At 58.8% G+C, this 27,649-nt stretch overlaps 2 protein-coding genes across 3 annotated transcripts; one reads left to right on the top strand and one right to left on the bottom strand.

Moving 5' to 3' along the window:
* The first annotated feature begins 1,610 nt into the window (after positions 1-1,610).
* LOC137859805 (steroidogenic acute regulatory protein, mitochondrial-like) lies at positions 1,611-4,646 on the top strand. The gene is made up of 7 exons (XM_068689248.1): positions 1,611-2,281; positions 2,531-2,653; positions 3,029-3,174; positions 3,264-3,422; positions 3,502-3,677; positions 3,766-3,859; positions 3,937-4,646. The coding sequence occupies exons 1-7, from the start codon at positions 2,218-2,220 to the stop codon at positions 4,036-4,038; spliced, it is 864 nt and encodes a 287-aa protein (XP_068545349.1). The 5' UTR covers positions 1,611-2,217; the 3' UTR covers positions 4,039-4,646.
* Positions 4,501-27,649, bottom strand: ADAMTS14 (ADAM metallopeptidase with thrombospondin type 1 motif 14). Of its 2 annotated transcripts, none has more exons than XM_068689238.1 (22): positions 27,348-27,649; positions 26,652-27,082; positions 22,178-22,313; positions 21,503-21,699; positions 16,846-16,929; positions 15,699-15,846; positions 13,539-13,644; positions 13,262-13,405; positions 12,830-12,962; positions 12,569-12,682; positions 12,064-12,212; positions 11,786-11,961; positions 11,280-11,413; positions 10,944-11,067; positions 10,677-10,760; positions 10,263-10,426; positions 9,729-9,897; positions 8,757-8,889; positions 7,758-7,965; positions 7,543-7,669; positions 7,191-7,301; positions 4,501-6,873 (listed from the first exon to the last, which is right to left on the bottom strand). In XM_068689238.1, exons 1-22 carry the CDS (start codon positions 27,418-27,420, stop codon positions 6,572-6,574), a joined length of 3,447 nt encoding a protein of 1,148 aa, XP_068545339.1. In that variant the 5' UTR covers positions 27,421-27,649; the 3' UTR covers positions 4,501-6,571. The 2 variants fall into 2 exon arrangements, with proteins under 2 accessions (XP_068545339.1, XP_068545337.1); XM_068689236.1 differs by having other exon boundaries at positions 15,690-15,846; positions 27,348-27,648.

The following is a 27,649-nucleotide window of genomic DNA, read 5'->3' as shown; positions in this document are numbered from 1 at the left end:
TGATGTTAATGGAGCAGTCTCCTGCTTTTTGGGGAAGGAAACTGGTCTGCTTCTTCTGGATGGCACTAATTACCAGGGCTTTGGTTATGTACAGAAATAAATGCAGTGGGTTTTTTTTGTATTTTCTCTTTGACTCTTGACTTCTCTGGACAGAGAGGTGATCCCATAGATGCTCCCAGCCCAAACAACATGGCCAAAGCCCCCCCAAATCCGTGCTCCCCAGGGACCTGCTGTCTGGGTCCATATTTAGGGTGCCCTAGAGATGCGTACCCAAATGCCCCCAGCAGCGCTGCAGGATGGGGACATGAGGGGCCACTTCTGCTCCTGAAAACCCCCAGAGCACCTTTAGGGGTGACAGCAGCCCTGCGAGAGGTATTCCATGGGGCAGGAAAGGTTGTCTTATCCTCTCCTTCCTGTTCCTGGGAAGGTATTGGAGGCCATCCAAGACACAGCTTGAAATTTGGGCTTCCCCTGCATCAAGGCTCCGCTGGTTACGGGACGATCTCGCACAGAGCGAACCTCAAGGATGCAGCGAGAAACCACCCCGGGACTTGCCCTCGGGTCTGAACAGGAGGATCTGGGTGACCGTGGGAGGAGGCAGCCCCTATCTCCTTGTTGTGCTCACCAGCTCGCTGATAGCCGGTGGGTGAGCGAGGGAGGCAGCAGCAGCAAGCCCCCTCTTCCTCCACGTCCCACTCGCTCCCCATCTTCCCCCTTTCCCCAGGGAGCAGCCCATCATTTCCCATTTCCCATCTCGTGGTTGGGATTTGGGCGTTTCGCCAAAAATAGGTGGCACTATCTGCTTGTAGGACACCTCCTGGAGCACTTTTAGCAGCTTCGCGTGCGGAGCTGCAGATCAGCAGTGACCTCCAGCGGCTGCAGCCGGTCCCCGTGGGGGTGTCCACCCCAAAAACCTCTCCCCGTGGCCATACAGGGTCTGGGGGCACAGCACCAGCACCCTGCTCCTTCCCTCTGTGCCAGCCCATGCCCAGCACATGGCGTACAGCCCCTGGGGACACCGCCCACCAAACGGGGTGATAAAACCCTATCTGCCTGTCTACTTCAGCTTTCTGCAGACAAAACTAAGCCAAAAAAGCGTGCACAGAAGCGAGGAGGATGTGTGTGAGAGGACAGAGCACCCCCGGGGCCAGGCTCCCCACAGGAGGCATCAAGGTGCACATTTAAGGCACTGGGGCAGGACCCTTAACATCCCCTGTGCTTTCTCTCCTTGCAAGAGAAATAAAAACCCAACATTTCCAAGCTGCTAGGCCTCAGCAACGGCACAAACCCCATGGAAAAAATCCAGAAAAAAAGCAGTTTGCGACTCACCAGGTCTCCCATACAGCTGGGATCAGGCTACAGCGGGCATCCCAAGCCCAGGAGCACTTTGGGCCACGCACATCACCCACGCACGGCTGCAAGGCTCTCACAAAACACGTGCACAAGCCCCCAGGAGCATGCCCTGGTGGAGGAAACCATCCTGGAGCACCTTGCAAACACACAGGGGGGCAGCATGGTGGGTGGGGGGTGCTGATATACCCGCTGCAGCAATCAGGATGCAAGGAAGAAAGCTGAGGGGCTGCAAGCGGGCACAGCTGCGCAGCCCCAGTGGCTGTGGCGTGGGGTTATCCCCGCGGGGAAGCTCCAGGTGGCCCCATACAAGCAGGGGATGGACCAGGCAACCTCCAGAGGTCCCTTCCAGCCTCATCTGTTCTGTGATTCCGTGGTTTTGGATAACACGGGGATGTTCCAGAAAGCCCTCCTGGGCACCTTGCCCAAATATTTTGGCACTCGCAGCCTCGGAGGCTGGAGTCGAGCCTCGGAGGCTCAGCTAAGCGAGCCACGGTGATGCTGAGAGAAACAGAAACATCCACCCCTCGGCTACCATGGCTGGAGGAGCCCCTCCATGGCAAATATCACGCAGGGTAACACGCCACCGGCTGCTGTTCCCAGCCTGGCTGCGTGCAGCCACCATCCTCAGCGAGCCAGCCAGGGCTGGGGACCACCAAATCCGCATCTCAGCCGCGTCCCAGCCGCAAAAAGCGCAGCGAGTGCTGGCTCAGCAGGACGCACACCCTCTCCCTCCAGCCCCTCGCCGTGTCCTTGAGCACTCCTTCTGCCCAGCTGCTCCCTGGCAGCACTCCTATCTCCAGGTGCCGCCCCCCAGGCCGCCCATAAAGGCGCGAGGGGACGCCGCGGGGCGCCTGTCCCCGAGCCATGCTGCAGGCCACCGTCAAGCTGTGCTGCGGCATCGCCCACGACCACCTCCGCAGGCTGCCCGGTGAGTACCCGGGGAAAACGCAGACCTGAGGGGCTGGAAGGAGGTGCTGGGGGGGGTCAGAAGGAGAACTGGGGAGGAGATGCTCAGCAGGTCCGAAAGGAGATGCTCAGGGGGTCACCATCGTTTGTGGCAGACGCAGGAGAGCCAGGAGCCTCCTTTCCTTTACAGCCCCAAAAAAATGCACTTTTTTTTTAATGGTTTGCATTTTTTCACATGCTCAGTGGTGACCAGCACACGTCTCTCCCCCAGGCCTGAAGCTAACAGCCGTGGCAGCGATACAGAGGGACGTGAGAGGGCTGGTGCTGAGAGGCTCCCACCACCTGTCCCCCGAAATCCCTGCTTATATCCAGAGGCTCGTGGGGAAGGACGCTGGTAAGCAGCCTGCTCAGCCCACACCATGTTTTCCAGCCCCCTTTCATCGCGGGATGGGCAGTAAAATGCCCTGATTTGCCCCGTTATTATTTGGTGGGACAGAGCTAATTGGCTTCTCGCCTCTGCACTGGTCTCCAGTAGCCGAAAACTGGTGGCAAGCTGGGGCAGACGCTGAGGTTTTGGAAAGGCCAGGGCTTGGTTTGTGTCTGCAGTTCCACCTGCTTACCTAAAGTCCTAAAATATGGCAAATTCATCGGGCTTGCACTTCTCCTGTGCCCGACCCCCTATCCCAGACACGTGCAACCCCAAGCAAAGCTGGGGACGGGGGCGAGCAGAATTTTTCATATTTTTCTGCGTTCACGCTTGCTCCTAAAGCCAGGTGCGCAGAGCCCGGAGGAGACATCAGCACCCGCCGGTTCTCCAGCACAGATCTCTCCTACATCCAGCAAGGAGAACGAGCCCTGCAGCGAGCGCTGAGCATCCTGCAGCACCCCCCGAGCTGGCAGGCAGAGCCCGTGCTGGTAAAGCCCCCGAAACCAACTCCTTTACGCGCCACACAAGCTCGGGGGCGCTTGGGGGAGAAGGTTTGACGCGGTGCTGTGCTCCGCAGGACGCCGGGGCCGCCGTGTCCAGCGCCGTGCTGCCGGGGCTGGGCAGGGTGTTTCGGGTGGAGGCAGTCCTGGGCGCACCGCTGGGCTGGCTGCACCGCCAGCTCTTCGAGGAGCTGGAGCAGATGCCCCGCTGGAACCCCACCCTGAGCCGCGTGGAGGTAGGCAGGCACGTTTGGCCTTGGCCAACGTCCCATGGGGGTGGGAAATGGCTGCAGACCGAGCTCTCCGGGCCCGCAGGTGCTGCAGCGCCCGGGTGAGGACACGCTGGTGACACACGAGGTGACCAGCGCCAGCCCCGTGGGCCGCAGGGACTTCGTGAGCGTGCGGCACCGCCGGCGGACGCAGGCGGCCGTCTACCTGGTGGGCACGGCCACGCGCCTCGAGCGGCTGCCGGCACAGGAGGGCTGCATCAGGTAAAGCACCGGGGCTGGAAGGAGACCCCGCAGCGTGACCCCAGAGGGACCCTCGCCCCCTGAAACTCCCCTTCTTCGCCCGCCACAGGGCTGAGACGCGGCTGAGCTGCATCGCGCTGCAACCGCTGGCGGGGGACCCCGGCTGCACCCGCGTCACCTGGCTGCTCAGCGTGGACCTCAAGGCGAGTGGCACCCAAAACCGCCCCCGGCCTCGCACCCCGGCTCCGTCCTGACCCTTTGGGTGCTTTCCTTCCCGCAGGGCTGGATCCCCTCTGCCGTCGCCGACCGCGTCCTGCCGCGGTGCCAAGCCGACTTCATCGGGCACCTCCGCCGGCACCTCTCGGCCACCGCACGGCCGTGACCCCCACATCGCCCCGGGGGCACCCCAGACCAGCACCCCTTCTTTATTTATTTGGAACAGCTCCGCCCTGTATTTATACGTGTGTATATATGTACATAGGGATAGGATTTTCCCCTCCTGTGCCACCCGGAGCACGCGCAGCCGGAGCAGGGATCACCGAAAGCGCTGCAAAAAACACGGCGTGGAGGAGCAAAGCTGCACAGCCCCTGCTGGGGGTCACGAAACGTTAGGCAGCCCCTTCAGGGTGCTTGTAATTTATACGTCCAGCTTTTCTTCTGTCTTATTTATTGGGGAAAAAAATCGCTGTTGAAACAGCTAGGTGAAACTGGCTGATAAATAGGAGTTAAATAAAACAAAGAGCTGGTTTCTGACCCCGTGAGACTCATTTCAACCACATGCAGGTCACACGCTCATAAATTATTCCCCCACCTACACCCCAAGTAAATCAACAGAAACAGAGAGTGGTGTGCATTTTTCTCTTCTTTTTCTTTTTTTTTTTAAACATTATGTTAGAGTTCCAAAAAAAAAAAAAAAAAAAAGGCGAACCCAACGAAATTAATAAATATTAAAAGTTAAAAAGCTCTGAATCTGGTATGTACAAAACTTTACACATCGCATCGCTGGTGGCAGCGCGGGAGGGAGCAGGAGCTGCTGGGGTACGAGGGGCGTGGGGGCAGCACCCCTGTGCCAAAACCTTGTCCCCTCTGTGGCACCGAGCGCCCCAAAAAAACAAGGCACCGACCCCCTCCGCCCTACAGCAATGAACCACTGCAAAAAACTACTGCAAGAAAGCCCTAATGCCCAGGACAGCACCGACCAGGGGAGCACAGCTGGTAATTTTTTTTCAGGGCACCCAGGCAGCGGGAGAGGTCCGTGCAGCCTCCCGCCGGGCTCTGCACGGGGTGGGGATGCTCCGGGGAGCGCAGACGGCGCCCGAAGCGAAGCGTTCTCTTTGGCACAATAAATAAATGCTGCCCCTCCCGGCGGAGGGAGCTGCAAAAAGGGGCAGGGTGGGGTGCACCCCGCTCTGTCCGCGTCCCACAGCGAGGTGTGCCGGGTGCTTGGCTCGACGCGTGGCCCCGTGCCGTGCCCGATTCGTGCCTACGGGCAGCGGTGCGGGTGCTGTTCAGAGCAATGCTCATCCAGCCTCGACTCGGAGGTGATGGGGGGCAGGAGGAGCCTCTCCACGTCTCTTTGGCCCTTTTGGGATCATTTGAGTTCCTCTGAGCTGCCCTGACCTCAAACACCTTCTGACCACGCACCTGCTGTGGGCGCAGCACCCTGCCTGCGCATCCTAAAGGCTGCCAGCACCCCTGGCCACCTCGCCAACGCGCCCTGGAGACCAGGTGTGGGCGCACACAGCACCACAACCCTGCTGGATCACAGCCCGGTTGCTGGAAAGGGGGGAAAAGGAAGAGCACAGAGGAGCTGGCAGCCTCCTGCAGCTCTCCGTGCCCCGTGCACACAATGCATGGGTTTCCTTCCTGGAACCCGAGCACCGAAATAAAACCCTGTCTGCCACCTCTCCTCCGGCCACAAGAGGGAAGATGCTCAACGCCTCCTGTGCTCCCAAAGTGCTGTGCATATATTTAGTACTCGGCACAATGTTTTAAGGGCATTATTCACCCCCCTTCTCCCACTGTAAAACAAAAGTTTGGGGGGCGAGAGGGCAGCTCCCACCTGCAGAGGAACCCTCACCCCTTAGAGCTGAGCCCAGCGTGATGCCATGGGCACAGCGGCGTTCCTCCTGGCATCGGGGCTTCCTAGCTTTCCCCACGGGACCCCACAACATCTTGGTGCCCTACAGACACTGGACACAAGGGAGGAAAGATTGGGGTTTTGGTCATGGGGAGGCTGGAAGTTGGTGTTAGTACAAAGCTGGCCACGGGCAGTATTGGCTAAAAAAGTCACCGCCGGGTGACAGGCATTGTGTAAACCCTGTTTCTGGTCTTTGGCCTTGTCCTTATTGCTCGTGCTACGGTTGGTCCTCGTAGAGGAGGTCTCAGAAAAGAGGTTTTTGAAGGAGACCCCAGCTCCTACCCCCAAGCTGGGGCACCACAAGCACCGTGCCAAGCGCTCCGGCAACGCGAGGCGGGTCCTGCAGGAGGCAGGGGCTGGCCGGGGAGCCAGGGTCCTCCTCCCCATCCTATTTTGTGCTCCTGCTTGTGGGGAGAGGAAAAGGCAACATTAAAGCCCCCCGTTTAGCACCTGGAAAGGCAGTGGCCGGTGGCTCCCGGCCACCCGCAGAGGTAAGAGGCCCGTCCTGCAGCCGAGCTGCTTTTTACTCCTTTTGACCTTTTTCTTTTTTCATCCCTGCGGCACTGCCAAAAAAGTGCCATGGCAGGGAAGGGGGGAGGAATAAAAATCATGGGGAAACAGCGGTTTTCCCAGGAATTTCGGGGTGAGCCAGGTTGTCTCCAAACCCGGCTGCCTGTGAAAACCACTGCTGGAAGCGAGGGGAAAGAGAGGGGGAGATGGAGAGGGAGGAGGAGGGAGGAGGAAGGCTCCACGTGGCCAGGGGGTCCCGGAGGGGTTACCTGGCTGCACGGCCCCTGCCCTCGCCCTGTGTCCCCTCCGATGGCTCGCTTGGGGCTGGGGTCCCGGAGGTGGCACCCACCCCAGGTGCCCCCGGCCCTGGGGAGCCAGGGGGCAGCGGGGAAGTGGGGCCGGGGGTTCCTGCGGGGGAGCTGTGGGGGGTACCAGGAGGCGAGGCGGTGACGGAGGCTTTCTTGCCGCAGGACTCGCAGCACAGCTTGTTGTAGCCGGGGATGGAGCAGTAGCGGGCCAGGACCTCCATCTGGCAGAAGATGGACTTGTCCCCGAGGCACGGCTCCCCTGGAGAGGGACGGGGACAGAGCGGAGAGCGAGCATCAGTGAGCACGTGGGGGCAGAGCTGGAAAAAGGTTGAAGGCCAGTGCCCAGGGAAAGGCAGAGGCAGTGTGGTGGGTCCCCAGCTCCACGAGGTGGCAACCGAGCGCCGGGCTGTGCGCCACAGCCGGGCAGGATGAGGCAGCCGAGGGTCAGATTCAGCCCAAGGGGGCTGCGGGACGCATCCTACCCCCAAAACACCCCCACAGGAGATTGCAGGGGGTCACACAGGGGCTGGTAAGGAGGCAGTGAATGAGGACCAGTTCTCACCCTCGGACACTTACTGGGGGAGATCTTGCTAACGGGGTTTTTGGGCCCCTCCTGGGGCACCCACTGCCCTCCGGGCGTGACGTGGTCGCTGGTGTCGGCGCTGGCCGTGATGCTGGAGGGCTTCCCTGCGGAGAGAGCGCTGGGTCAGCGGGGACACCGTGGGTCAGGCTGCGGGCACTCAAAATGGATTAAAAGCGTGGTTTGGGTGTTTTGTTGTTCTTTTTACATAGATATTTATTTTTTTTTTAAAGACACAAGGTCCCTAGGGGATCCTTTTTGGGATGGCCACCCAAAATAAAATCCACATGCCCTGGGGGCACACAACAAGGCCAGGTCCCCCATACCCCCCGGTGCCACCGCTCTCACCCGGACAGACGGACACGTGGCAGCCCCGGACAGCCTCCGGCTTGTCCCCGTGGCAGCGCCCACCGCTCTCACCACCCTTGCAGACCACCTGCCGCTGCTGCACGCCGTCCCCGCAGCTGGCTGAGCACTGCCCAGGGGGAGAGAAACCGTGTGGGTGACATCTCTGGGGACACCCCGGTGGCTGGGAAGGGTCCCCAGAGCCCCAGGCAGCTCACCTGCGACCAGGCTCCTGTCCTCCACTGCGCCGGGCAGGGCAGGCGGCCGCAGGGCCGGCGTGTCTCCGGCCGCTCGCCGCTGCAGTACTTGGCGTGCAGGGTGCGGTTGGTGCCGTCCCGCAGGCGCTGCACGCACTGCACGGCCCGCGCCTGCAGCCCCAGCTTGCCGCAGGACTTGCTGCAGGCGCCCCACTCCTCGGCCACCCAGCTGCAAGGGTCGGGGGCAGTGTTCATGGAGGGGCGGGAGAAGCCCCCGCTCGCCACGGTTCAGCCCCGAATTGTTCGGTGAGGTGGGACGGGAGCAGACACACAGCCACACAACCAGCCACCCAACCAACCCATCCATCCACCCAACCAACCCATCTATCCACTCAACCATCCACCCAACTAACCCATCCATCCACCCAAACAACTACCCACCCAACCAACCACCCATTCATCCAACCACCCAACCACCCAACCATTCACTCAACCCATCCACCCAACCAACCCATCCACCCAACCAACTACCCACCCAACCAACCACTCATCCATCCAACCACCCAACCATTCACCCAACAAACCAACCACCTATCCACCCACCCAACCAACCACTCACCCATCCACCCAACCCATCCACCCAACCAACCACCCAACCACCCACCCAACCAACCCATCCATCCACCCAACCCACCCACCCAACCAACCCATCCACCCAACCCATCCACCCAACCAACCCATCCATCCACCCAACCCATCCACCCAACCAACCCATCCACCCACTCACCCACCCAATCACCCACCCATTCACCCAACAAACCAACCACCCATCCACCCACCCAACCAACCACTCACCCATCCACCCAACCCATCCACCCAACCAACCACCCAACCACCCACCCAACCAACCCATCCACCCAAACAACCCATCCACCCATCCATCCACCCAACCAACCACCCAACCATTCACCCAACAAACCAACCACCCATCCACCCACCCACCCACCCAGGGGGACTTACGCAGGCTGGGAGCACTCCTGCAGGTTGCACCGCCGGCGGATGGGCTTGGGCTTCTTGCCGTTGTCGCACAGGTTCCTGTGCACCATGCGGTTGTCGCTCTTCCGCCGGCAGCCGTACTTGGTGTACTGGATGCCTGGGGGAGCGGGGTGTGGGCACTGAGGGGTCCCACAAGGCTCCCCGGCCCCCTGCACCCCTGTCAGGATGGGTCCTCGGAGCTCCCGTGGGACCCCAGCGCACCGCAGTGCTTCACCCAGGCTTGCCGAGGATGCTCTGAGGGGTGCTGGACCCCCCCGGGGTGCACGCACAGAGAGGGGCTGCGAAGGCTAAGCAAACTCAAGACCTCCCCCAGAACTGGGTGTGTTTTTTGGGAAACTGAAGGAGCACAGCTGCGTTTCTGCAGCCAGGAGGCCCAATCAGCACACGGCAAGCGCGGCCAACGCGCTGCTGCGCTCTGCCAACCCAACGGCGCTTGCCCAGGAGCGGAGCAGATCAGGGCTAAGCTAGCGTAAAACGTGAACTGTCTGTCACCCCGCGGGACAGCCCCGCTGCAGCACGGCCAGCGGAGCAAGCGAGGGCTCGGTTCCCATCTCTGCGCGTCCCAGAATCTTCCAGCAGCCACGCCAGGAGTGGCAAGGCGCGAGCCAGCACAGCCTGCTTCAACCTTCTCATTTATTTCAGCACGGAGCCGTGGTTTACTCGCTCTGCTCCTTCACCAGCCTTGTGGCAGGAGGAGGAAAAGCCCAGGGGAAATAAACGCACCCGCCCTCCCTCTCAGCACCTCCTGCTGGCTATGCCTAATTCCACGCAGGTTTTGGTGGCCCACAAGATGCTGCTCCTTGGCCCAAACTGAACCCGCTGCTGCCTTAAACCAAAAGTGACTGCTACAGAGATGCCCCGAAGGGCTCAGGCACTGCCTGACACCCAAACAACCTCCCAAGTGCCCCCCGGAGCCTCCCACGAGGGGAAAAGTACCTCCTCCGCACGCCTTGGAGCACTGAGACCAGCTCTTGAGGGCCCACTCGTAGGAGTCCATCTCCTCCAGCAGCACGTTGTTGTTCCCGATCATCGGCAGCAGGTCCTCGTGGATGATGTACCTGTACATCAGGCTGCTCCGCGACTCCTCCTCCTCCCGAGGGACGACCTGGTGGCCCAGAGGACAAGCAGAGGCAGGGAATGAGACCGTGGGAGAGGGGAAGGGAAACAGAAGGCGCAACAAACCCCGTTACCACCTCCAGCACGGTTAGGTGGGCTCTGAACACAGAGCCTACCCTTTGGGAACTCACCTCTCCAGTTGCAAAGAAAGACGCTGCCCAAATTTCCCAACCCCAGCCTTGAGCTGCGTGCCCTCTGACTCCCAAAATCCCCAAATAAATGAGATCTGGATTAAAACGCCCTTCCTCAGAATCCTCCCGCACCCCCCCCATGCCACCCCAGACCATCTCCCCTCCCTGTCCCGTTGGGCAGTGGTTGTCCCCGATGGTCCCAGAGGATGTGTCAGCCACTTACCAAAACGCTGATGGCTTCGTGCAGAGGGCCGCTGGTTTTCAGGCTCTCCTTGCCATCTTCAATGGTATATTCCCACTCCAAGCCCATCTCAATGAACGCTTTGCTTTTGGCTTCTTTGCCCTTGGCATTAAGGATGAAGTTACCTGTAGCTTGATTCTTAACAGCTGGATAAAAAAAAAAAAAAAGTCAATATTGCAACTACTTCTCCTCCCATCACCACCTCTGAAGTGTTTGAATGACCTGAATAAAAGCCTCTGGGTGGGAATAGTTGGAAAAGGGCTGAGAATCAGCCGAGGGAGAGGTGAAGAGAGCTGAGCAGGGAGCAGGGAGCAGGGCAGGATGCCACCTCCACGTGGCTCCCCACCTCCCCAGCACTCAGCCCAGGCTGAGGAAAGCCATCCCTGCAGGACTCACCGATGCTGTGGGATGCCGGCTCCATCTCTTCTATCTGCACGTGCCTCGCCCCAGCAGGAATCTCAAACATCTTCAGAAGACCCACTGAAAGGGGCGAGAGGGGAGGACGGAAAGAGAAAGCTTTCAGAGGAGCAGCGGGGCGGGTGGTTTGGTCCCCTTGGATGCCACCTCCTCGTCATGCTGCCGTGGGACAGAGGTGGCTCCGGGGGTCCCCGTCCCGCTGCCCCCACTCGCAGGCTGGGCTACGATCGAGCACAACCCCCTCACCCTGCTGCTTGGGGGTCTTGGCCAAGGTGCCCTTCACCGTCCGGCAGTGGGAGTTGTCCCCGCCGCAGACCCCGCACTTGTCCTCCTGCTTCAGGGAGCCCACCTCCTTGTCGCAGCCGACGTGCTGTCACCCAGGGGGAGAGAAGGCAAAGAGGGGTTACGTCCCCACGGCACGGCTCTGCAGTGCTTGCTCCCCACATCTCCACCACCACCATGTGCCTGGCTGCACATCGGTTGGGTCTCCGGGCTCAAATCCACGTCTCCAACCCCAAAAAGTGTTGGGCGAAGGGAAGGTATGAGGTGTGCCCTCTCTCCTGGGCAGGGTCAGCTCCTTACCACGCACTCGCCCCGGACACAGATGCTGTAGGGGTCCCGGTAGCTGCACCTGGTACCGTCGTGAACAACCTGGTTCATGAACACCACGTCCCCCGTCCCCTCGGACTGGCAGATCAGCTCGCACTTCTGGGCATCTGGGGCAAAACACAAGGCAAAAGGGGAAAAAAAAAATGAAAAATGTTTGCTGAGATGCATTAGGCTGGGTGAAAATAGAAACCCGTCTCAGCTGGTGCCCGTGAGCACAGCCAGACTCCAAAAAGAGATGTCCGGGACCTGGCTGCTTGACACTGGATGATTGTTTCCAGCTCTGGAGGTTTCTACAACCCAAAATTCTGCACGTGTGGCACAGCCGCCAACCCAAAGCACTTGCCACCAGCACGGTTTCTTCCGGCAGGCAAGGCTACCGATGGCTTTTTGGGTGAGAGCACCAAGAAGGTGGAAGGGAGGCGCACGTCTAGGTATAACAGCACCCTACAGCAGGTCCTCGGGGAGCCACTACCACTCACCGTCGTGATGCTCGTAGGGCAGCCACGCGTGCTTGCTGTTGTCGTGGGTGTAGTAGGAGTTGCGCTTGGAGCACTGCTGGGCACGGAAATCCTCGTAGGGCCCCGGGCACTCCTCGCTGTTGCACACTTGGTGCTCGTAGGTGGCTCCCGGGCAGTGGCGCCCGCCATAAGCAGGACTAGAAAATAAAACGAGGGCGTTACGAGAGCACTGGGGTGGGGATGCTGCTCAAGCACGGTGCATCTCCAGCTTCGCCCAGCACGCTGGAAGCCACACGTACGGCGGGTCGGTGCAGCTCCGGCTGCGGGAGCGCACGCCGCCGCCGCAGGTCCTGGAGCAGGAGCCGAACTTGGACCAGGAGCTCCAGCCACCATCCTGGCTGTACAGCTGCTCCGACGTCTTCCAGATGCAGTGGCCCTTGAAGCACCACTGGAAGAGAGGAGAAAGAGGGGTGGCTCAGGTCTACAAGCAGAACCTTTGATTCCTTCTGTAACACCACATTTTTGAGATCCTGGGCTTCATCTGCACCCAACATTCAGCTTTCCACATCTCCTGGCTTCCCATTCCCCGTTCTCTGAAGCTGCAAGTCCTTCCGCATTCATTTAGTCATCATCACGGGCAGGTGGCTCAGAAGAACAAGGTCCTCGCCCGAGCACAGCCACGCTGGGCAACCAGAGTGGAAAATGGGGCATAACGCTACTTATTCAAGCAGGGGAGATGCCAAAAAGCCACGGCAAGGGGGTGGAAAGCCAAACACCCCCCGACACCAGAGGCAGGGCCAGTACCTTGCCCGAGGAGCACTCGGTGCCATCCAAGGGAGGCCCCTTCTTGGTCTTGCAGAAGTAGGGGTTGTCCGGGTGGCTGCACCACAGCTGCTTGCAGGGGTCGAAGGTGCGGAACTGCAAAGCCAACGGGACACGGGGGGTGGTGGGGCTCCCAGCACCCGTCCTACCCCATGGAGAGCCTTCTCCCAGGGCAGGAGAAGGCTCAAAGCTCCTGGGGGGTGCAGGCTGGGGCGATACCAGCAGGGCAGGGGCTGTACTCACTGCCGTGCAGGTTTTGTAGCCCACGCCGAAATCGAAACGGCACTGCTCGTCCATGGAGTAGTTGATGCCCGGCAGCTCGGGGAGCACGGGCCACTGGTGCTCAAAGGGGTCGTCCAGAAGGCAGTCGTAGGAACTGTTGGATGTGGGCAGAAATCTGGGGGGTTTCGCTCCTTCCCTCACCCCCAGCCCTCTCTCCAAACCCGGATATTACAAAATCCCAATTCTCTGAGCTCCATCAGCAGCCAAGAGCAACCCAATGACCTGCTCTGTCTTCAGGGTTTCCTGCTACTCTGCACGCCCCCCCCGACACACAAAACCACTCTGTGTGTTTCTACGGCCTTTATGCAGCACAAAAAAGAAAAAATAATGGGTAGCCTAAGGGCCTGGCACGGCCACGCCACGGGAGAGGAGGAGGAGTTGAAGGCGACCTACTGGATGTAGCGGTTGAGCTCCTGCTTGCTGCAGCGGGACCAGTGGTAGCGGTGGAAGGCAGCCTGCACCAGCGGTGCCATGATGCTGCCCATGCTGGTCTCGTCGGCGCACCGGTTGCCTTGGCCATCGTGCTCCATGCCCAGCCTGTTGGGAAAAGCCAGCGAGGCAGGTTTCCCACCAGACATGGCTTTGCACCCAGCCTTTTGGGCAGAAAGGGGTGCAAGAAGCTGCTTGGATCAAGCATTTGCATGGCAGTAGCTCTGTCCCTGTCACCTACACGTGGCCGGTCTCGTGGGCGACCACGAAGGCGGAGGAGAAGCCGTCCTCGTGGTTGAGGGTGCAGCTGCGGAGCGGGTGGCACATCCCCGTCACCGGCGCGTAGCCTGGAGAGAGAGAGGAGGAAGGAGAGAGGAGGAGAGGAGAGAGAAAGCTTTTGAGAGAGGCAAAAAACAATAAACACAGTGATAAGCAAGAGCTGAGCCAGTGGCAGTCCACGGGCAGGTCCCTGGGAACACAAGCCAAGGGAACCCAACCGTGCCAGAAGCTTGCCGCAGGAGCTCAGGCACAGAGCTGCACCTCCAGCACACACCTCGGCACTCGGTGGCCCCGGAGGGTCAGGCTGGTGCCCAAAACCCAGCCAGGGGTGCACACAGAGCTGGTCACCCTCAAACAGGACCGTCACCTAAAGGTGCTCGTAGTTTTCCTAGAAAGTGGTTGGTTTTCCTCTTCCCCACGTTCAAGCGGGCAAAGAGACATACTCGACACAACAAGCCAGCTCTCAGACAGCGACTGCTCCCCCAAATCGTGTGCTCCACGGACACCGCACTCAAAAGGAGAGCAAAAGTCAAAGCAGGAGCTTGGGAGCAAGACTCAGGTAATTGGGTTTAACCACACAGTAACGAGTCAAATCCTGGGTAAATCGTTTTAAAGGATTTTTTTTTTCCATTAAACTTTCCACAAGAAAGAGCAGCGATGTGGAAAGTTTTCTGCAGGAGAGCGAGTGTATTTTGTCTGGAGTGAGAAGGGGATAAATTCCCAACCCAGGAGGCTGTCGGTGTCTGGCAATGAAACGGGGCAGGGGAACACAGAGAGGTCGGTGGCTCCGGAGGGCAGGCACTGCCTCTCATAATTAAGACGTGGTGAGAAGAGGAAGAGGTAAAGAGGAGAACAACGATGAGAATTACCTGAAAAATACTTAATTGACACAGACCAGACCGCCTGCACACACGTATCAGGCGCAGAAGTGAGGACATGCTGATGTCCTCGCTTTATCAGCCAGACACAAACCAGTCTCCCGCTTCCTCCACACGCATTTCCTTCTTCTGCACGGATATTTTCCACCTGCTTTCAGCCCCTCTGACCATTTCTCCCACCTGGGCACGCTCGGGGGCCAACCACGCATGACAGAGGCGCAAGAAATAATTTTACACCTTGCAAAATTATCCTTCAGAGGAGGCCAGAAAGATCTCCAGCCGTGCCTTCTGCAGAGGGACACGGCGCTCCCCTCGCTCAGCCGAGGGGAATTGGGCATTTACCACCACCTGCCCGCCACCCAGCAGCATTTATCTTGGAAAAGCAGAGCCCACGTGCGAGGGCGGCGCGGCTCAGCCTCGGCTTCGCGCCCTCCGGCTCCTCTCCGCTCCAAAAGCCAGGATTGCATCAGCTTTCCAAGATTACTCAGTGCTGGCCACCGCTGCTCCCATCCATGCCGAGAGCTGCTGCCAACACCGGGAGGTTTTTATAAGCTCCCCGGGGCTCGGCTTGGCTCGGCAACAGAGAAGAGGGAGGCTGCGAAGCACGGCGCTCCGCACGGCCGCGCGCCCGGCTTCACCTGACGCTGTCACCGGCACGGGGAGGGAGGCACGAGCTGTGTCCCTGAGCCCCCAGGGATGGGCATTTTGGCTCCCTTCCTCCTGCCAACGTGCCAGAGAAGCTCCTCTTGCCTGTGCTCTTTCAGGCACAGTCACCTGGACAGATAGGTTGTAGAAAAATGGAATAAAAACTGGTCTTTCACACAGGGTGCCTCATGGCACCAAGACGAAGCTCCCAAAGCAGTAAGCACCCAAGGTGGGCAGCTGGCAGGGTGGGAGCCAGAGCAGGAGGCTCCTCTGCTTCTGGATGGCCAACACCACCTTCCAGTGGGCTCCCTTTGCTATTCCAGCTTTTTTCACACCATTTTTAAACTGCTTAGGGCACTTTGGGACAAGGGGAGGACTGGCGCACAAGATGAAGATGCTCTTTTATCCATTGGGGTGGATGTCCTGGATTAATTCTGCGTTTCTTCTGCTCCACACAAAAAACACCCATTTTTATGGCTTTTTCCTAGCCCCTGCTGGCCAATCAGCAGCCTGTGCTTGCGAGAAATCCTCTCCCCTTGCTGGCTGTCCCCCAGCAAACTGCACGTACCTGATGGCGATAAATACAGTACCTTGCATACCTGCGGGACCAAAATCTTGCCTGGTGAGGAACACGGCGTGGTCGTGGTGCTCGGCGTGCTCCGGGTCGGAGCGCTGCTGCGAGTGAGCCCAGCGGCACACCTGCTCCAAGCTGCGGGATGGGTTCCCTCGCTCTATCAGGCTGACTGACTGCGGGCAGGAACAAAAAAAATAAAAATAAAAATAAAAATAAAAATATTGTTATTTTTTTAAATCCACCGCCTGGATGCGCTGGAAAGCAGAGAGCATCCTGACTACGACAGAGCTTGACCCAGCAGGTGGAGGTGCTCCAGGGCTGTTTTAGAGATAGATTTAGAAAGAGATAGATTTAGAAATAGATTTTCATCTATTTTTCTTCACGATGGGCATTTTGCAGAGGTGCTGACAACAGCCTCCCAAGGGCTGAGCTGCACCTCATCGCCCCGGCTGGAGCCTGGATCCCAACATCTGCACATCGCTCCCACGTCACCCCCCGAACCTAAACAACGACAGAGCCGGACACGCCAGCTGCCTCCAGCGCAGGGTTTCGGGAGGATTAAATCATCCTGAACACAGCCCTCGAGTCCTCATCCCTCCGGTTGTTGGCCGCAACCCCAAAGCTCCGAATCCCTTCCCCTCCATACATCATCCCCCGGCCCCGAGCACGGACGGGGCTGGGAGGAAGCCAGGCACGCTGCTGGCTTTTGTGCATGGAGAGGACGTTCCCGGTCTGCCAGGAATCTCCCCAAATGAGCCTGCCTCTGTTTTATCCCCCTGCTCCTGAGAGCCATCGCTGGGTCTCTAGGATGCGCTTGTTTTTTTTTTTCCTGGCCAAGCAGAAACAAGCAGGGCTTTTCCTCCAAGACCTCTTGGGGCTGCTTTGTGGACCACACACAGATGTGACCGTGTTGGACTCATTAATTTTCTTGCTGGAGCAATTCACGTGGTGCAGGGGCTTGCCACAAAACCTATAGCAAACTGCACCGCTGCACAGAAAATCTTTTGGCTGCCGCACTCAAAAGAGCCTTAAAACCAAAAAGCAACCTGAGAAACCAGGAGAAACGTCCCCGTGCTCACTCTGCCCAGCCCATTCCACCTGCTAAATCCTACAGTGATGCCCCAGGGCTGCAGGGCAGCCGGGCAGGGCTGCTGGGACACGAGATACCTTACCTGGCGGTATCCCACCATGATCATCCTGACCAGCACGATGTTGATGTGAACGCCCAGGGACTCGTCGTGATAAATTTCATCCACCTGAGGGGGAAAAAAAAAGCAAAGCAGAGGGCAGCTCACGGCCTTCACAGCCCCGAAGCAGGCCGGTGCCTGCAGCCGCTTCTCCCTCCTTGTCCTCCGTGCTCAGCATCCTCCCACCAGCTCCCCACTCCTGCGCTCTGCTGGAAGAAGAATGGGTTAAAATAATCACCTTTTGGGGTTTTTAAAGCAAAACACTGGGAGGCAGAGCTGGCGGGGGTCCGAGGCCCGGGCCCGCTCTCTCATTCCTCTCCCACGTCCCAAGACCTCCCAAGACCAGGTGCAGAGAGCGCGTCGCCTCCCTCCTCCCAGCCCAGCTGCTTTGCTTCTTGTTGCTCTCGAAAAACCACAAAGCAAACCAGCCAAGTCTGAATAAGCGAAATTTCCCAGCAATCGGTGGCTCGGATGGCCAGGGACATCCCTGGGCCTGTCAAGAGCCTTCCCCCTGGGGACCTCCTCCACCAGGAGCACCTCACAGCGAGCCTTTGCCCCCTTGAGAGGACGAAATTGTCGGATAGAAGGAAACCCTTGGGCTTTTAACGTCCTTGAAGTTGGGGAGAAGCGAGAGATCTTATCAAAGCAAGGGCATTACTCAGTTGCAGCAGTGAGTCAAGTTTGACCCAGCACCTCAAAAACCCCCAGGAGAAATCCACAGGAGAAGCAGAGGAGCAGGGAGGGCTCGTGAGTCAGTGCCATGGACACCAGCATCTGCTGCTCTGCAAAGGAAATCATGAGTTACAGCCTTCTTTTTCTGTGCTTCAGGAAGAACAAAGTCTGAAAGGGTGGCTTTTCCCCCACCCTCTGTAAGTGCCACAAAAAGGATTTTTTCATTCATTTTTTAAACTCAAAATTCAGAGCTCACCTCCCCGTGTTCCCAAAGGAGGACCCAACAGCGCCCTGCCCCATCACCCCACAAGCGATGTGGGGAAAATGATTTCCCTTGGCTCTGCCACTGCTTTCCAGACTAGAACATGATGTTTATAAGCCAGATTTACAGCTTTTTTTTCCCCCTTTTCTATTTTTTTTTTAAGCTTACACTTGAAACAGAGGGCCCTGCCTGTGACAACCGACACAGATGCAGCGCGGACCCGAGGCTGGGATTTTCCAGGCGACCTGAGAGCTTTATGAGAGCCACGATTGACAGCCCGGGCTTCTGTCTGAAAGCCCGAGTCAGTCCTTTCCTAAACCCATGGAGAGCCAGCATTAACGCCGCCGCGTGACAGCCGCTCGGGGCTGTGCAGAGAGGTGCCCCCAGCCCTGATCCTGCCCCATCTTGAACGCGGCAAAACAGCCGAGAGAAATAAAGAGGTAAAGCCCTAGACAGGTGCCCGCTGTCTGAAGGCAAGGGATCTACCCAGGTGTTTGCAGCCCCTCGGCGGGGCACCGAGGGCTCTGAGCCCCCCAGATGCCAGCTCTGCAGTGACCTTTGCAGATAATTCAGGAAGCAGCCGTGGAAGCAGACTGACGGAGGCGGCCGGGGCTTGTTCCTGCAACCCCTCCCGCAAGAGAGCATTTCGGAGCAGGGAGGAAGAAGGGATTGGCACGAGTCCCCCTGCCCTCTGCGGATGCCATTAGCAAGTCAATGCCTTCGAAGAAAATCCCTGCAGCAAGCCCCCGCTCAGCAGACCGCCGCTGGAGGGACAGATGGTGCACAGAGCCCCTTATCTAACGCCGTCAGATGCCCGGCCTCTGCATCCCCGTCCGCTGCCAAAGAATGCTCTCCGATTTCACTGAGCAGAGAAACAGGGCAGAAAATGTTTTAAAAGCCCAGCCTAGCCGCGTGTCGGGGCACCAAAGCCGGCCCACGGGACCCCAGGGGGCAATGGCAAGGGAGAGGAGAGCGGAGACCCCGCCGTGTGCCGAGCCCAGGGCAGGCACCCGCTCCCCGCGGCGAAGCGCAGCGCGGCCGTCTAGACTTCCCCGCTCTTGAGGGAAGGCAAACAAAACGAGAGCACGAGAAGAATTTGCCAGACGAGCAGAATAGCTGACATTTACAAAATCCCAGATCTCGCGGGCAGCGCAGCCAAGTCATCTTCGGCTTCCCCTGATCCCCCTCCTTCCCTCTGCGTGCCCCCACGCGACAGGCTGCGCTGTCCCAAAAGCAGAGCAGCAACCACACCAGCCGATATTCGGGGCAGGGAGTAGGGGGGGGGCGAAAGTGCATGCATGTGTAAGAACAACACCAGAGGTATTTTTTGTTGTTATTACATGGCTAGCAAGGAGGCGGCTCGTGGAGCAGACTTTTATTTTATTTTGCAAGCTCCACGGGGAGGAAAGAAAATCTCCGCCGGTTTAGCCCCATAGTTAGGTAACCCCAGGTTAAAAATAAAGCAGGAGGCTCGCTTTTTCCCCCAAAACTATCATACGTGGGGTCTCGGCAACACTTTTTTTCACTTGCAAACAATGAACCTCCCGATGCGCCGGAGGGAGCACACAAGTCGCAGCCTGGATCTGACTCATGGGGTTTCCTTAGTAACCCGAAACAATGGGAAAACACCTCCGTGCTGTTACCCAAATTCTGGGGATGGCCCCGGCACCCGGCTGTGCTGGTGGGAGAAACCCCACTGGGTGCAAAGAGGTCCCACGGAGACCGCAGGGGAGAGGACCTTGTGTGCGCCGCGTGGACGTGAAGACGACAAAACCCTACAAGGACTGCGGGTTCCCGACGTTTGCCCCAAACCACGCTGTCTGAGCCCATTTTGCCCAGCCAGGCTGGCGGCTTTGGAGCGAGGCTGTGGTTTTGGAATGAAATGTGCTCTGTCGGGCACCTCCAGCCTCCGCGCCAGCCCCAGCCCACCCAGGACCTCCCAGCTCCACCACCGCTTGGTGCAAGCTCCTCCAAGCCCACAGCTCAGCCTCGCCCCCCTCCACGGGGCCACCCCAAGCCTCGAGAGCATCGGGACGAGCAGTAGGAACCCCAGCAAGACAGGGAGCTGACACATTCTGCTCCCCAAAATCACATTTCCCATGGCTGGGCTTTTAATCACCCTGATTTAATGGGGCAACTCCCGCTCCCACCCAACCCAGCTTCGGGGAGGCATTTCTCTGCATTATCCTGTTGTTTTTTTCCCCCTCCTTTCTTGACGTTGCTCCCCCCCCCCTCGTTGTTTAATTCACTAAAATCCCCGGCGCTGCCTTTATCTGAGCAGCCGGCACCCCGCGCATTCCCTCCCTGAAAAGCGCTGCCTCTAAAGCATGAAATGCGGCTGAAAAATGGCCTTTTGATGCGAGCTGGCAGCCCCCAGGCGCTCCGCCCGGCCCCCGGTGGGAAAGGGCAATGAGCTCATCTCCGGCACCCGAAACGCGGGAAGGGCCCCGGGTCAGGCCGGGGACCCCGGGGCACCTCCCGCTTGCAGGATGAGTTAATGAGAAACAAAAAAAAAACGTTCCAGAAGTGGATTTGTGAATACGGTGCCGGAATTTCAGAAGCCCCGGGAGAGAGCGGCTTTCCCGCTGCCCTGCCCACCTGCAGGACCTCGCACCAGCAGCGCTGGAGATCACAAAGCTGCAGCCAAGGCATCGGCTTTTTAAAAGCAGCCACTGCTCCGATTCCTTCTGTGTGTTTGGGGCTGGCCACGTGAAAAAGAAAACACTTGGGGTTGCCCTAGCAGCGGGGCAGACAGGCTCATACCTCTTCTACAAGGTGGCAAAGCAGCCAACCCTCACCCCTCGCGTGGATAATTCACCCTCCGCCACTGGCACTGCGGCTCGAGGCCTGCCTGCCAGGGCAGAAACGCTGCCAAAACAAGCAGGAGAGCAAAAAAAAAGCAAAACAAAACAAAAAAAAAAAAAGCAAAAGCATCCTCCTAGCTCAGTTATTTCGGAGCTGGCTGCACCTTTCTAACACTTCCCATGGCCACGCGAAAGGGAACTAAAAATAAAAATAGAGCAGAGGACAGAGCATAGAGAACTAAACCTCAAAAAAAAGGTCCAAAGCACCAAAAAAAAAGTTTTTTTTTTTGTTTTTTTTTCTCTCTCCCTTCCCAGTTTCTGAGGACCCCGTTTGCTATTGCGCAGCATTCCCCGAGGAAGCCACTCGAGGTAACCCTGGAGAGCAGCCACGCTCGTGCACCTCTGCCCCGCGGGGACAGCAGCTGGGAGAGGACGGGGCTTGGCTTTGGAGGAATTTCTCGCTGGGACCCATCTGGCGCGCAGATTTCTCCTGCAAACCTGAACAATCCTCCTCAACAGATGGGGACCTTTCAAAACAGAGGAGTGGAAGGCACCAACCTCCTTCCCAAAACTCGCCGGGATCTTGGCCGCACGCTCACAGGGTGATATAAGTTGGAGATCTTCAGGGCCACCAAGCCCAACACCAGCCCAACCCAATGAGTCCCACCACTAACGCACACCCCTTAGAACCATGTCCACGCGTCTCTGGGACACCCACGGGGACAAGAGCCCACCACAACCCATCCCAACGCCTACCCACCCTCTCCACAAAGAAATTCTTCCCGACACCCACTCCAAACCTCCCCGGCACAACGTGAGAGATGGCGACATCAGAAAGAGGAGGTGCCCTGGAGGTCAGTTAGCCCCCAAACCCTCGCCGATCCCCCCCCGAGGAAAGCCTTACGATGTTCATGAGGGTGAGGACGTAGTTCTGGACGTGCTCCTTCCCGTGGAAGCGCACCACCGAGTCGTCCACCGCCAGCAGGACCTCGATGTTGTAGTCGTCCTTCCTGGCGTGACGCCTCTTGCGCTCCGCCTCGCCCAGCCGCTCCTCCAGCAGCTCCAGGGAGTTGGGGAGCTCGCCCACCCGCACCCCGGGCACTACAAAGGGGGCAGAAGGAGAAAAAGAAGAGTTGAGGAGACCCAACACAATAATTTTGGGGCTGAATGGGGCACGAAGTGACTGGCTGGCCCCAGAGGAGGTGGTGGAAAGGACGTGGGGAACACATGCTGCCGGGGGTTGACTCCACTTAAGGAGACTCAAATGGCCTGGAAAAGCCCCAAACTGCCCCCAGAATGAGTTGAGGAAGTGTTGCAAAGCCAAAAAGAAGCTCGTGGTGCTGGGGGACGGGCGAGCCCTCGCAGGATAGAGACAAGGTGGTTGGGGGGCACCTTCCTGGAGCACCCCCCATCCTGGCACAGCCGAGGACTTTGCAAATCGCAGAAAACAGCACCGCAATTCCAGCCGCGATGCTTCCAAAGCAACGAGCCCGTTTGGGAAAAGTCAAAACCACAGCCCTGCTCAGGGAAGGCTTGCTAATTGCCGGGTTAATTGGCAGAGACGGGCTGAAGGCCCTACCTTCGGCGCGGAGGTGCTGCCGGATGGCGGAGCGGCGGTACACCACGTGGGCCCTGCCGCGCGCCTCCGTCTCCTGCTGCCCCCGCTCCAGCGGCTCGATGAAGAACTCGGTGCTGTCCGTCCGAATCAGCCCGGCCTGCACGATGAAACAGAGGAAAAAAGGGGAAAAAGGGGTTGTTTGTTTTTTTTTTGTATGCGTGGGTACACGTGCGTACTCAGGGCAAGGAAGGGGAAAGTCATCCCGAATAAACAGAATGTCCTGCTGCTGCCCCACCATGCTGGTTTAAGGTCTAAAGCCCACGAGAAACCATCGCCACCCCACGTCTCCTGGCTGCGGAGCTGTCTCACCACACGGTTGGACACCACAAGCAGTAATTTCGGACGTTACATCATGTTAACTCTGTGATTCACAGGGTGAGCTTGCTGTTTCGGGGCCAAACGGGTTTGTTCGACCACTGCACCATTCGGGAGAGCCATCCTACAAAGATGCCCGATGCCTCCACCTTGCCCAAACCAGCTTGAGGTGCCAGCCAAAAGTCACCGCGTGCACTGGGCAGAATTACAAGAGTCACACACCATGAACCTTAATTTCTTCCATAGATGGGGAGGAAAAAAAAAAGAAGAGGGGAAAACCAACCAAAAAAACCTGACCACACTTGGAGTTATCTCCTTTCTATGGCTCAGAAGCTCCTTCCCTTCCCATCAGCCAGAGGTTCCTCTGCCCCCTTCTCCCTGCCGGCGGTCACAGGCTCCCACCCGTCCCCAAACCACATCCAGATGCCACCAGGAAGGAACGTGGCCGTCTCGCCGGTGCTACTGACGGCGATCGCAGCAGGGAGGAATGAAAATAAAAACTCATCTTTGCCCGTGAAGCGTTTGGAAACGAGCGCAGGGGAATCCCTTCAGCCCAGAAGCTGGAAAGCGTTACGAGTCCCACTACCTCCCGGACCAGGGGAAGATGAATGAGATGGCAAACGCCGTTGGAAACATTGTCCTGGCTACCAAGTGCTCCTAATTAACGCCAAGCTCCCACAAAACCTGCCTGGCCGCCGGCCCGAGCGCTCCGTGGCGCAGGCAGCACCTCCAGCCCGATGGTTTTGGGAGCTCTGAGGACAAGGTGGGACGGGGCCATCGGCGCTGAATTTGCTGGCACCCATTGCACAGGCGCCTGGTTGCTGCTCCAGGGCTGCCTGCTGTTGAATCCCTGCCTGGAAAGCGCAGCAGGACCTATGGATGCGTTCCTAGAGCAAAGCCTCCCGCCGTACCTACCTACTGGAGTACTCATCAGGGTTGTTGGCACGGCTCTTTTCATCGAATAACGATTCGGAGACGTGCTGCACGGGGCTGGGCTCTGCCAACAGCAGGCTCCCCCTGGGCCACCCGGTCCCCCTCGCGTCCCCACGCTCGCCGTGGCACCAGCCAACCTGGCTGCGGCACGCTTCGTCAAATTTCCTGCTCCACTTCAGTTTTATTAGCTGCTGAACTCCTCTGGAAAGCAGGTTTGGGTATTTTTTTCCTCCTTCAGGAGGAATTTCGCCACGCTCGGCCGTGCCGGGCCCAATGCGCCTGACACGTGCACCTCAGGCCCTGCCTGCCACACGTCCAGGCCGGCTGCCCCAGGGGACACGGGGGGGACCCCAAGGCCACCAGGGCAGGACGTGACCAGAGCCCACCCCAGCACCCCGAGACGAGCATCTCGGGCTCAAGCAGGAGCCAGGAGCACCAGGCAAACCAAGACGGAGCCAGCCCGCCGGCCAGGTCCAGCAACAGTTGGGCAGAGGCTCCAAAAACTGCAGTTTTACCCCCCAAAAATCTGAATTTGCACATCACCTTTCAAAGAAATGCAGCATCTCAGCTATTATCACGCTTCTCCTTGCTGCCTGCAGCCCCAGAGGTTTTGGGCACGGGGTTTTACAGCACCCGTTCCCCATAGATGTAAAGGGGGAAGCTCTCATTTCAGGCATCCACCTGCCCCACCGAGGCTGCCAACAGCAAAAAAAAGGCGTTTGCCACCCAATTTCAGACCTTCCCCTCCACCAACGGGAGCTGCCGAGGTTACCCCACAAAGGGAGGCAAGCCAGGCACCCTCTCCTTGAAATAAAACTCGGAGGGCAGAGCCCCGGGCAGCCGCCCCAGGCATCGCAAACACGCTGGGATTGCGCACGCCTCAGCGCGCCGAGCATTTCCCACCGACGGGCGCCAGCTTCCCCGCTGCCACCCTGGCGCTCCCCCTGCTTCCCACCTTCCACCAGGGAAAAGGGAAAAGGTTCGTTTTGCGGGAAGAAAAGCCAGCACCGGCGCCTCTGCCAGCACACGGAGGGTGAAGGCTTTTTTCCAGCCATGGCAGAAAGGAGCTGGCCTCGTGCCACCGGGACCCACGAGCACCCCCCGAGCCACGGGGATGCCCCCAGCAGCTCCTCCCCGACCCCAAGGGGTAAAAGGTCCCCCGGGACCTCAGGAAATTCTGACGCCTCCCTGCAGCCAAACCGTGGAAAAATTAATAAACCCCGCTAGGCTCAGCCAGGGAAGCAAACAGCGTGGAGAAGGGGGGAGCAGAGACGTGCATATGGATTTTTCCTATGCGCTTCACACTTAATTTGGACAAAAAGTCCCAGAAAGCGGCACTGCATGAACGCACACCATGCTCCACACCCTTTGCAGCCAGGGGTCACACGAGGAGAGGGGCTTTGGGCAGGGGCACGGAGCCGTCCTCCGTTAACTGCTGCTCCCCAAGGCTCCTGCTGCCACCCCATCCCAGGGAAATGGGGTCAGAAAACATTATCTGTAGGGCTTGTGGCTTTGGTTCAGGATGAATGACTGCAGGGAGCAAAACACAAACACGGAGGCTGTAGAAAATAACCAGAATAATTCTTTGCCCTTCCTCCCCAGCAAAGGATGCGAGATGTGCAACGAAGGGCAGAGAAAACACAAAGCTGGCAGGCGCCCCGCTGCCGACAGCGCAACCCCAATTGCTCCAAATTCTTCTCCCCCTGAAAGTCAGGGCAGCCCCAGCTCGAGTCCTGCCACATGCTGCTAGAGGAAAGCCGGGTTGCCTGCAGGGAGATGCGTCTGCTGGGGGAGACTTTCTGCCGAGCGCTGCTTTAGCGTTTAGGAATTCGGTGGCTTGGACCAGCTCTGAAGCCGTGTTTTGGAGGACAGCATCTTCCCACCCTGCTCGCAGGAAAAAAGGCAGATTTGCACGCGTGGGTGCCTGCGGCAAACAGCAGGCAGGAAAGGTGCCGTGGGCTTGGCATCTCCAAAAAAAATTACAAAAAAAAATAAAAATCAGATCATTACATGGCTAAATGTGGATTTAGGAAAGGCTTAATTTGCACTGTCTTTTTCAAGAAATGTGTTTTGTTTTTTTTCTCGTTATTTATAATCTCAGTGCCTGTTTATACACAACATAATCTCTCTGTGTACACATTTGCAGTGTCCCAGAGCACTCTGCCCAACCAGAACAGAGCAGTCCCGCGCCTCCCACGCGCGCCATCCCGAGACTGGAAAAGCAAAAGATGCTCGAGGTGGATACAGCCCCCAAATCCCACCATCCCCACACTCGCCGTGCCACCAGGAATTGCATTTGCATGCAACCTGCATTACAAACCCAATTCCCAATGCAGAGGCAGCGCTACTGGTTGCTTGCTGGAGTCATCGGAAATATCTCCAAAGCTTTCAAGTGTGTCCAAATTCACCAGCCCCAGCAAGATCTGGGTCACGGAGAATTTTCTGCAATTTCCCAGCCTCGTCAGACTCAAAGGAGAGGCTTCCAAAATTGTGGATGATGAGCTAAAATTGCTGGCAAAAAATAAGCTGCTGGATGTATGCGAAATATTTATTTCTAGCCCTGCTGCTCTATCATTTCTGCTTGTATAGTAACACCACGCGCTGTATAAAAAGAAAGGAATGCCAAATTGTTTGTGCTAGCAGCCAAAAACAGCTGAGGAACTGCCAGAATAAAACAATAAAAAAAGAAAGGGGGGGGGAGCGAAATAAGTTTAGAGCAACCAAATAGTAACCTGGGAAGCAATACCGGGAGAAAATAGCAAGCACTGTCATGGAAAATGAGGACTGAATCGGGCTAAATTGGCTCAAAGGAAGTTTGAAGAGCAGTGATTCAAGATATAAAAAGATAAGGACAAGTTTTTAAAGTGCATCAAAAATAGGAGCCCCACGGGCAGGTCGCAGGCTGGGGATGAAGAGGGAATGCAGCCTGCCCCGAAAGCTCCAAACACATGAGCTATTGCCATAAACACCACGGTGCTCCCCAAAAAGATGCTCGGAGGAAGCAGGAGCTCATCCCGCTTTGGTTAAGAAGCGGGAGGCGTGGAAAAAGCCACCAAGGGGTGAGCGGGGAGGAGGCAGCATCACCCAGCTCCCCGCGGTGGTACCCAACATTTCGGCGCAGCATCTCCAAACCCCACACCTTGAGATCCTCGCCTCGAGCGACCCGACCCGCCGGCCTCGAGCTTACCAGCCCGTCGCAGTTGCTGATGGCCACGGCGGCGCCGGGCATGCCGGTGACGTCCCCGGTGAAGAGGCAGCGGTGCCGGAGGGGCTCTCGGAAGAGCACCCCGAAGTCCTCCTGCCACTCGGCCACGGCGCCCGGCGGCACGAGGCGCAGGTTGGGCCGCAGGCGGAGGTGCAGCTCCTTGCCGAAGACGGTGACGTTGAAGTAGAGCGAGCGGCCGGCGGCCCCGCCGCGCCGCGGGGACCCATGCAGGGCGTCGCGGGGGACGCGGCGGCGGGACGGGGATGGGGACGGGGACGGGGGGCAGGTGGCTTCGGCCGCCCTGGCCACCGCCGCGCCGCCGGACACCACGTGCGAGAGGAAGCGGCCCCGGCAATCGGCGCTGAAGGGCACGATCACGCCATACTCGCTCAGCTTGCCGGACAGCAGGAGCTCTGCGGGGACAGACGGATGGACGGATGGATGGACGGACGGATGGATGGATGGATGGATAGATGGTTGGATGGATGGACGGACGGATGGAGAGGGCTCTTGGGGAGAACCCAAGCGCAAACCTCACCGCGTCCCTCCGCTCCCACCCTCTCCGCTGCCAACCCAGCCGCCCCCTACCCACCTCCTCGCCCCTTCCCCGGCCGGGCAGGACCCGGTGCTCGCCCCCCGCCTCCGAAACCCCCTCCCCAGCCCCCCTCCCGGCTCTACCTGGGGCACCGGCGGCGGCCAAGCAGCCGTGCAGGGGGACGAGGCAGGAGAGCACCAGCCGCAGATAATCCATCGGGGGCCGGCGGCTGCGGGGCGGGCGGGATGCGGGGCGGGCGGGGAACGGTGCCCGCCTCCCCCCGCGCCGCCCCCGCCGCCGCCGCCGCCGCCCGGGGCCGCCCGGAGCCTCCGGGGAACGGGAATGGGAACGGGAAGGGGAACGGGGACGGGAACGGGGACGGGAATGGGGACGGGCGGCGCCGCGCTGCGCGCCCGCGGCCGTGCGCGCAGCGGGGAGGGGCGGG

This window comes from Anas acuta, chromosome 7, assembly GCF_963932015.1.
Source record: "Anas acuta chromosome 7, bAnaAcu1.1, whole genome shotgun sequence".
Lineage (NCBI taxonomy): Eukaryota > Metazoa > Chordata > Aves > Anseriformes > Anatidae > Anas > Anas acuta.
This window is presented reverse-complemented; position numbering and strand designations above follow the sequence as displayed.

Coding starts and splice junctions, on each gene's coding strand:
- ADAMTS14 (XM_068689236.1), bottom strand. CDS start 27,420: ATGGATTATCTGCGGCTGGTGCTCTCCTGCCTCGTCCCCCTGCACGGC. Junction 16,930..21,502: donor TCCTCACCCTCATGAACATC/GTAAGGCTTTCC, acceptor TTTCCCCCTCAG/GTGGATGAAATTTATCACGA. Junction 11,414..11,785: donor GCCCTACGAGCATCACGACG/GTGAGTGGTAGT, acceptor GTTTTGCCCCAG/ATGCCCAGAAGTGCGAGCTG.
- LOC137859805 (XM_068689248.1), top strand. CDS start 2,218: ATGCTGCAGGCCACCGTCAAGCTGTGCTGCGGCATCGCCCACGACCAC. Junction 2,654..3,028: donor GCTCGTGGGGAAGGACGCTG/GTAAGCAGCCTG, acceptor TTGCTCCTAAAG/CCAGGTGCGCAGAGCCCGGA. Junction 3,175..3,263: donor GGCAGGCAGAGCCCGTGCTG/GTAAAGCCCCCG, acceptor TGTGCTCCGCAG/GACGCCGGGGCCGCCGTGTC.